General features: G+C 48.0%; 1 protein-coding gene across 1 annotated transcript; it reads right to left on the bottom strand.

The window, feature by feature from the left end:
• Positions 1-3,374: 3,374 nt before the first annotated feature.
• Positions 3,375-8,410, bottom strand: LOC144761814 (homeobox protein Nkx-2.2a-like). Its single transcript, XM_078647050.1, has 2 exons — positions 7,654-8,410; positions 3,375-3,958 (listed from the first exon to the last, which is right to left on the bottom strand). The coding sequence occupies exons 1-2, from the start codon at positions 7,895-7,897 to the stop codon at positions 3,375-3,377; spliced, it is 828 nt and encodes a 275-aa protein (XP_078503176.1). The 5' UTR covers positions 7,898-8,410.
• Positions 8,411-9,468: the final 1,058 nt, after the last annotated feature.

Below are 9,468 nucleotides of genomic sequence, written 5' to 3'. Positions count from 1 at the left end.
GTAAGGCAAAGTTGGTGCAAACCCACTCATTCTGACGCCTGCCTCATATTCTCCACACGTCCAACACGGAAGCTATTGAGTGGTGACTATTTATGGACAGTGTTTCTTAAAGAAATAACACCGTCCTTTAGTCAACACGGCCCAGAATAACAGCTAGCTACCACACTCCGACACAAATGTACCTCCAGCCTCTGGAATTCGCCAGCTCTTTATTTGTGCCGGTGCTTGTTGGTGCTGGCCAACTACACTCATTACAGGGGACCAAGAGTTAATTCTTTCATCGTTATAAGTTGGCCCTGGGAAAAGAAAGGCAAATGAAGAAAGCGGGAGAATGATGGGGAGAAATACAGTGAATGGCAATATAGGGAGAAAGCCTGCCACAAGAGCGAGGTAAAGGCACAGAAAATGGCGGTGGGAAAAAGGGGCATCAGATGGAATCGGGTAATGGTAGAAGGAAATCACAACATCAGCAGTGCCGAGGACTGGCTTCGAATGAGAACTCTGCACCCTCACACTTTTTTCCCCTCCCACATTAAGCTCTGTGTGGACATCTGGACGCAGGCGCTCTTTTTGGTACCCAGGCCTGCCTGTGCTTTAAAAATGAACTGAAACAGTTACCAGCAGCGACTGACCTGCGCTGGGTCGTGTTTGCCCCTGGGTCACTGCCCTTCACCCACGGAGGGCGCGCAGAGGCTGCGCATTAGCACACGGAGCTGCTGTAGGTGAGGTGCGTGGGTGGAATGCCCACTAAATATGAGCCTCTGGCCGCGCACTTCGTACCCCGCACGACTCCTTCTTAATAATTGTTTATGTTGACAGAGCCGGCCTATGAAGCTTAGGGAGCGAATGCAGCACCAACCAGGCACACACACCGACCCGCTACCTTCTAAACGGTGCACGCTCGCTTTAAATACGGTCCCCATTCTAAAGAGTGAGTACAACCCCTGCACAGCACGCGCGCGCACACACACACTAACACGCGGACATGCATACCTTCTAAAGGGAGTACATTCACTTTAAACACGGTCCCCTTTCTAATCAGTGAGTACAAACCATGCAGAGCACGCACGCACACACGCACGCCCACACACACTAACACGCGGACCCGCATACCTTCTAAAGGGAGTAGTACATTTGCTTTAAACACGGGCCCCATTCTAAACAGTGACTACAGACCCCTGCACAGCACCCACGCGCACAAACCCACTCACACGCGCACCAGCTTACGTGCTAAACGGTGCAAATTCGCTATATACGAGTGCCCATTCTAAAGAGTGAGTGAAAACCTTGCACAGCAGGCACACGCGCGCACACACACACTCACAAGCGGACCCACCGCATACCTTTCTAAAAGGTGTACACTCGCTTTAAGTGCAGTCTCCATTGTAAACATGGTATACAAACCCTAAACAGCACACACGCAAACAAACACACAATGTAAACGCTGTGCATACGCCCACTGAACAGTGTGCAAGCACGCACGCACCAGTGCACAACCATACTCTAAACAGTTTACACAGGTTCCGAAAAGTGCGCACACACAAGCACACTTTCCAAACGGTGTCCACATACTTTAGACCTCGTAACACTTCTAAATATGCTGTACACAGTGTGAGCAGAGTACAACCGCAGACACACATACTATACACGTTGTGCAAACACACTCTCAACTGTGCACCTACACACTGAACCGTGTACATACACAAATACACTGTGCAACCCCACCCTAAACAGTGCTCGCGCGCGCGCGCGCACACACACGGTGAGGTGATAACGGTGCGAATGTGGCCTGCCCCTTTTATGGTGGGATTAACTGGGCAGCGAGGGGTCCTGGGCGCTGTTCAAACAATTCAAGGGGGGAAAAGTGCACCTCGGAGTCCGCGGCCCCCGTGACTCGTGGAAGGGAAACAAAGGGGGGGGGGGGTTGTAATACTGTAACCACCGGCAGTAAAAGCTCCTCGGCTGAAGGGCCACTCACTCCTTGGCTGAAGTGGGGCAAGGTTTACTTTTCACCTCTCTCGAGACGCTGGGAGCCTCCAGACGGGACACCTCACACCACAGACAGCCACCGGGACATGACCCGCCCATCACTTGTGGGATGAAAGGGAAGCAAGTGTATGTTTGTGAAACCAGACGTACACGTGAAACGGGCACTTATGGAAGAAACGTGCACGGACTAGGATATATTGACATCATGGCTAATAATGTGAATGTTAGGACATATTAATAAAACAGCCACGTTTACAATCTGGAACAACGCTGTACTTGAGGTGTGAGCCGATTTCGAGCAAAAAGTAGTCATCCTGAATAATAATATTCATAATACTCACATAAATAAATAAAAATAATAATTAAAACAATTATTATTATTGTCATAAATGAGTCTCAGCTTCTGTGCGCAATGAATGCCTTACTACAAACAACCAACAAACGTCACAACAATCTTACCTTTTAAAACGCCGCATTTTATTACAAATCTTATAAAAATGGCGAAAAAAGGTGAAAGTACCTTTTCGTTCTTTTAGGACTTGTACACAATGCTTGCTGTAAAATTTCGATGGAAATCGCCTAAAGGGACGTTTTGTTTTCAGTTTTTTCGCAGCCTGCAGGGGAGTTAGATTGCGTGGTACCAAACATTCCCCTCAAACACCCTCCCCCCCCCCCAGAGTTACCGTGGCGTGCAATAACTAAACCCCTAGCGCTTACAATGAAAAGGAGGGGCTTCGTAACGCTGCCTAATTTGTTTCGCCCGTGACCATAAATATTTAAAAAATGTTTCTTAAAAAACAGAGAGGGGAGAATAAAACGCTCTATATTTTAAAAGTGTCCTTCACTTGCTTTATACACAACGGACAACATATCTACAGCACGCAAACAAACTTTACAAAACACAAGAGCAGAGTTCGATGTATGTATCTGTTTCACTTGTAGGTAGGTAGAGGGAGCAGAACTTTGTAAACATGACGAGCAGAAAAAAAAGGTGTCAGGGAGAATCGAAATATTCCCCCCCAAATCAAAAAGTCCATAATAATAATTATAATAATATTATTAATAGTTTCCTATTTTCAATGTTTTAAGTTCTGTAGCTGTGCCTGTAAGCTATGTGCAGAAAAAATACTGCCATTTTCCAGGGCACTCCTTTCAGTGATTTAATGTTTTTTTTGTTTAAACTTTTAAAGTACTGTGCTCTGAGAAGAAAAAATAATATTGTTCTCAAGATAGTTCTTTTTTATTTTTAATGTTTTTGGAACACTGCGTGTCAGTTCGGTGCACGCCAGTAGCAGTCTACTTCTCAGTGTCTTTACGAGAGACTTTTTCGCGTGTTTTTCCTCAGTTTGAGCCCTGCGAGCTCCGGGCAGCAGTATAAAAGTGTCTCACCAGGTCCACTGCTGCGCCTGCACCAGGTGGTGCGTGGCCGGGTACTGCGCGTTGCTGCTGGCCGAGCTGTAGTGCGCCGCGCTGTACTGCATGTGCTGCTGCAGGGACTGCGCGCTGTAGGCGCTGAATGGCAGCCCCCCGGGGAAGGAGGCGGCCAGGTCCTGCGCCTTGAGCGTGTGGCACGGCTTGCCGTCGCGCACCAGCACCGGCACGGCCACCCTGCGCGGCGAGGGCAGCGGCGTCACCTCCATGCCCTTCTCGGCCCGGGCGCGCTTCATCTTGTAGCGGTGGTTCTGGAACCAGATCTTGACCTGGGTGGGCGTCAGGCGGATGATGCTGGCCAGGTGCTCCCGCTCGGGCGCCGACAGGTAGCGCTGCTGGCGGAAGCGCCGCTCCAGCTCGTAGGTCTGCGCCTTGGAGAAGAGCACCCGCCGCTTGCGCTTCTTGCCCGCCTCGCTGCCGCCGCCGCTGCCTGCCCCCGACGGGTCCTTCTCGGTGTCCGGGGACTCGTCGGCCGAGGGGTCCGGGGACTTGGGCGACGAGGGGTCCTGCTGGGAGTGTCCGGAGGCCAGGCCGTGCACTGTGGAGAGGAAGCAGAGGTCAGCGCACGCGCCCACAGAGCAGTCACTTTCAGAGTTACATATTCAGCATATAGCCACAATCCTCATATACCCTATACATTATTAGAGGCACACGATTTAATAGCAAGACATTTAACGCACAACCGCATACCACCTATAGCTTTATATCTTGTATTAGAAGCAGGTACTTTCATGCCAAAGGTTTAACGTATAGCCACATGCCTCCTATACCCTTATCTACATTACTAGACGCGCACACGTTAATAGTAAGCTATTTGACGTATAATCACATTTCACCTATATATAGCTTTATATATTTTATTAGGAGCAGGTACTAAAACGGCAGTGGTGTGACATATAGCCACATGACTTCTATACCCTTATGTACATTATCAGAAGAACATACTATATTATGAAGAAGTGTAACATATAGTTACAAATCACGACCACCATTGTATACTTCTTTTTAAACGTGTACGAGTTATTGGTGAAAGGTTTGATGTATGTACAAAAACCTCTTGGGCATTCTAATAGATGGTTTAGACCCCTACATGCCGATACATGTTTATTTGTTGATAGTAAAGGGGTTTAATGTATAGATACATAACTTTTCAACCCGTGTACGCGGTAAAAGTACAAATGTTATTCTTAATTGGTTTAAATATGACCGCATACAGTCTAGAACCTTATATAAAGAGTGATGCGTTAGTAGTAAAAAGGTTTCATATATAGTCACATAGCTCTTCAGCCCATGAACACGTTGTAAGGTATATATCGACTAAGAGAGAGAAGTTTAAAGTAAAGACGCATGGTTTTCAACTCGTATACACTTAATAACGTCATACGTGTTAATAATAGATTTTAAGTAGAACTACAAATAACCTTACACCCGTTGCTGCCTTAGTGGAATTAAGCAGGGTGTTGAGAAGACATTCACACATGCCCAGATATGCCTCTCACACTTATGTGCCTTGTTTGAAGCATACAGGGTATGAGAAGGGGGTTCATATTTACACCCATATATATCTTCCACCCTCTTGCGCCATATTTGAAGCACAAAGGCACACGTCTAAATATGCCTCCCACTCCTGTGTGCCTTTTGGAAGCATCTAAGGTATGTGAAAAGTGAATCATATATACACCCACCGATACCTTCCACCCTTGCGTGTCATAAATGAAGCATTAAGGTATGAAAAAGAGGTGTTATATATATACATCTCCATATGCCTCCCACCCGCTGTGTGCCTTTTAGAAGCATATAAGGTATGGGAAATGTGTTTCTCATGTGCCCATATATGCCTCCCACCCTAGTGTGCTTTGTTTGAAGCATACAGTGTATTGGGCTGGTATATTATATACACCTCTAGCTCTCTGCCGACCTCCCATACCTTGTTATACAAGCACACGTCCATGGTAAGCACCCCCCACCTCCACTCTAGTACACTTTATTAAAATAAAGATTTTATTAGAAGTTGGTATAATTGTGAGGCTATACCTCTTAAGATCTTCTGTGAATTGTCAGAATCATATATGTTAAGAGCAAGGTGCTAGTTTATTACAACATGCTTTATTAGTCATACACTGAATTTTTAAGGTTTGGGGCAATATATCCGATACCCACATTTCCAATCTTGTACACTTGCATTTTATCCTAGATTAACCCGGCCTTTATAGAACGACTCAATTCACACCCTCGTGTATTTGGTTAAAATATACTATTTGCTTTGCAAATAGTCATAAGTGTGCATTTTCTTTCAGAAGATTCATCTGTGTACTGCATTACGTCATCCTGCACTCTGTTAAATACATGGGTCTCAACAGAATTCTTTTTTATTTTCATTTATCCTTTTACATTTGTATTCCATGTTAAATGTATAAAATGGTTAATACAAATCTCTGCTTTAACAAAATGTGCCACCTTTAAATTTATCATATCTTTAGTTAAAAGCATAATCCCTTTTAGAACAGTTTTTTTCAAATGTAAGCCCCTGTGTTTTCTGGTGTTCACTAGGAAAAAAATAATAATAAAGACGCGGCAAAGGCTGATAGAGAGAAGAACGAGGTCATTGCATCTAAATTGATAAAATGTATTAAAAAGTGACACTTCCATTCTCTGTCCTTCCTTTGATGTAGCCTTTCTTAAAAGTCTACCAGCTTACATTTCGCGTACTGGGTTCAAGTTTTAAAGCCTGGTTTTAATACTCTTACAAATACTCACTCAACATTGTATATATTTTGCCTCTACATTTGAGTGCTCAGATCTTTTTGAATAAACTCATTTGCATCTGTAAATAGTCGGTCAAAATTATACTGTTTATTGGAACGGATTTCAACATGTATTTCCGCCCGTTTAAAATCTTCTATCCTCGGTTACCACTTCTAAGACTTTAAAAAAAGAATCTATCTCTTTGATCTGGTTAATACTTGCTAAAAAGCACACGCTTCGAAGTGTTTACTGCTTAAACTATATCCCTTTTGCTTTTAAAACAATGTGTTTAATATATAAAATGAATGCATAAATTGTTTTAAAAAGAGATGTATGCCAATTTAAATTTGTAAATGCATCTTTAAAATCATATACCTAGTTTTCTAAAACAGTCTGTCCTGTCTTTATGTTCTGTCAAAGCTGGGAACTCTTAGGCATCGACTAACTAGCAAGATTACGCGCGATTATTAAGGGGACATTTTTAAAATTATTTGTCTCTCTATCTGAGACAAACAAATAATAAAATGCGTGGAAATCAATGGTTTAATTACATTGATAGCAAGAGAGATGCTCCCCCAATACCTATCACACATACCAGTGTGGCCTTATCTCTGGGAACGGCACGCAGCCAGCAGTGTCCTCTGATGACCCCTTGCGCCAGCGCGCTGGACAGCGCATTGTGCGCGTTGTACAGGCCTGCGCTGTAAAGAGCCTGCGCTCCGCTGTCCCTGGCGGATTTAAAACCCCATTCGGGGAGAGCCGGCCTGTGTGCACCCATAGACAGCTCTGCTTCCCCGCAAAGTACGTGGATCGATTCTTAAAGAACAGTCTCACAGTCGGCTCATTGATCGGGGCACAGCCGTGTGGAGACATTTGTGCGCTCGAACTGCCAAAAAGCGAGAGTTGAGCAGGGGTCGGGCGACACACAAAGCGCTCTCTGTCTCAACAGTTTGCTATTTGTGTCTGCGTGGAGTCGGTGCTCATCTCCGAGGGACAGGGAGAAAAAACACACACTCCAGCCACGAGAAATCGGAAAGATGATGCTTATATTAAGAGATGCGCGGGGCATGGGCCATTATTTGGAACTTCAAAACTGAAAGTAAGTGCGCCAGCGCCAGGAGCTTTGATTCGGGACATTCTTGCAAACTAATGAATCAGGCGCCCGAGGCAGGCTGCCAATATCGCCAAAGTGAGTTTACAGCGTGGAGGAGATAAGCCAAGCCTTTCACTCGCCCCCACTCCCTACCGCAGGCTGGGGGGAGGGCGCTCAGACACCCAGGTGTCACGAAAAGTGAAGCGCTGCGAAAACAGTATTTAAAAAATCAGTCTCGCCCAGTGATACCCTTATTACACTAACACACATTCTTAGATGCCAGCTTTCTAGAGAAAAATAGTCCGTTTCCCCTGACAGGTGTCACACAACCTCGCAGGTGCGCAATAGGAGAAGCAGGGGCGCGCGCAGGCAGGCAGGCGCGCGCGGGTACTTACAGGAGTACTGGATGCTCTCGGTGGTGGCCAGCCACCTGGTGTAGGGGTTGTCACTGTTGTCGTAGAACGGGTTCTTCGGGGGCAGGCTCTGCACCGTCCCCAGCGGACTCTGCTTTTTAGGGGCTTCCTCCGCATCCGTCTCCTCGTCGGCCCCCTCGGGCTCGGAGCCCTCCTCGTCGTTGGTGTCCGGGAGGTCTAAAATGTCCTTCACCGAGAAGCCCGTCTTGGTGCTGCCCAGCGCCATGCTCTGGGGCGGGGAGGGGGTGCCCACTGTCTTGTCGGTTCCAGTCCTTACAATCCAAGGGTCAGGCTAGGGGGTCGGGCGCGGGTGATGATGGCCTGTGGGGCGAGGAGGCTAGCTGGGGCGACAGGGACGCGCCAAGGTGGCCACGGCACTGTGGACAGGTGCGTTCACCAAGGGGTCCTCTGAGGCGCACTGGCTTGCAGGTGGATGTGGCGAGGTGCGGGTGGCTGGCTGGCGCCCCGAGTCAGGGTGGACGTCACTGGAGAGCCCTGCTCGAGCGCTCTGCTGCAGAGGTGGCTGCTTGGGTGGATGCTGGCCCTGCTGAGCGCATCGGGATGCGGTTCGAGGTGGCCACCCGTATCCAGCCGGCAGAGTGGCCAGGTGCCTTCACTGCGTACTTCCACTCAGGAGCACTGAGTACAGCTGGTGGTGGGAAGCAGGGGTGTCCAGCTGTCCGCCTGTCCTGCTGAGGCGAACTGAGCTGCAGTTGTTGGCAGGGGTGGCTGGCCGAAGCCCAGGGTAGAGTGTCAAGGCGCTTTCAATAGAGAGTCCCGGTGAGGCGCGCTGGGATGGTGGTACCACACGGCAGGGTGTCCAGTCGCCTTCACTGGCGGCTCCTGCTGCAGCTGCGGTTGAAGGTGGCGTGGTGCAGGGGTGGCCGGTCGTAGCCCCGTCCGGGTGCCCAGGTGCCTTCACAGGAGAGTCCTGCCGAGGAGAGCGGAGCTGCGGCTGCCTGCTGCCTGGCCAGAATAAGCCATTGCCGGCGTCTCCAGTCCATATAAGGTTGCCGTGCACACACCGGACCTGCAGAGATCAGAGGAGAGGAGGCATTAAAAAAAAGGCTGGCCACGTGTGGGCGGGTCCTAGGAGTCAAGTGGATGAAGACAGTGTTTGCAGACGTGAAATTGTGGGTTTTGGGGGGAGCTCTGAGCGCCCACCATTGGCGCTGCGGCAAGCCGTGAGTGGTGTAACGTGTCAATTAATTACAAAGACGGGGAGGGCCCTTTTACACGGTATTTACATACAAAGGACCTCCAAGCATTCCCGATACCCCACACACTCCAGAGGACGGTTTTAGCAAATTGTCTAAAGGACGGAGGAGAAGAAAAAAAAAAGCCCTGCAGCATTCATGCCCCCCACTCTTCGAGGAAACTGGGAGAAAGGGCTGCTCCGAGAGAGGCAGCGGTACACTCTGGGCCTCCCCAATTACCGGCTCTTTCCTAAACACGGCGCCGCTCAGATGGCAACAGGCCCGCGTATGCAAACCTCCTTGGTCAATATTTTGGTTGAGGCTTAAGGATGAGTAGTGTGCGTTAAACAACACTCAATTTATTCGGGCTGGCTCCAAAATAAACCAGCGAGGTAATAAAATGAGTGTAATCATTCGAAATCCCGGTCTAGCGCGAGATTATGTTTGTCGAAATTATTTCATCAGTTATTCTATCAACCGGATGCATAGGTGTGACGAATTCTAAGCTGAGCTGGATAGACGTTTAGCCCTCGCCTATTACCGTAGGTGTTTTAAAGTGTCCTTTCTTCCCTCCTCCCTTCCTTATTTTCTTCCACCCTCC

This window comes from Lissotriton helveticus, chromosome 6 (assembly GCF_964261635.1).
Source record: "Lissotriton helveticus chromosome 6, aLisHel1.1, whole genome shotgun sequence".
NCBI lineage: Eukaryota > Metazoa > Chordata > Amphibia > Caudata > Salamandridae > Lissotriton > Lissotriton helveticus.
Note: the sequence above shows the minus strand (reverse complement) of the source record. Positions and strands in the feature narration are given on the sequence as shown.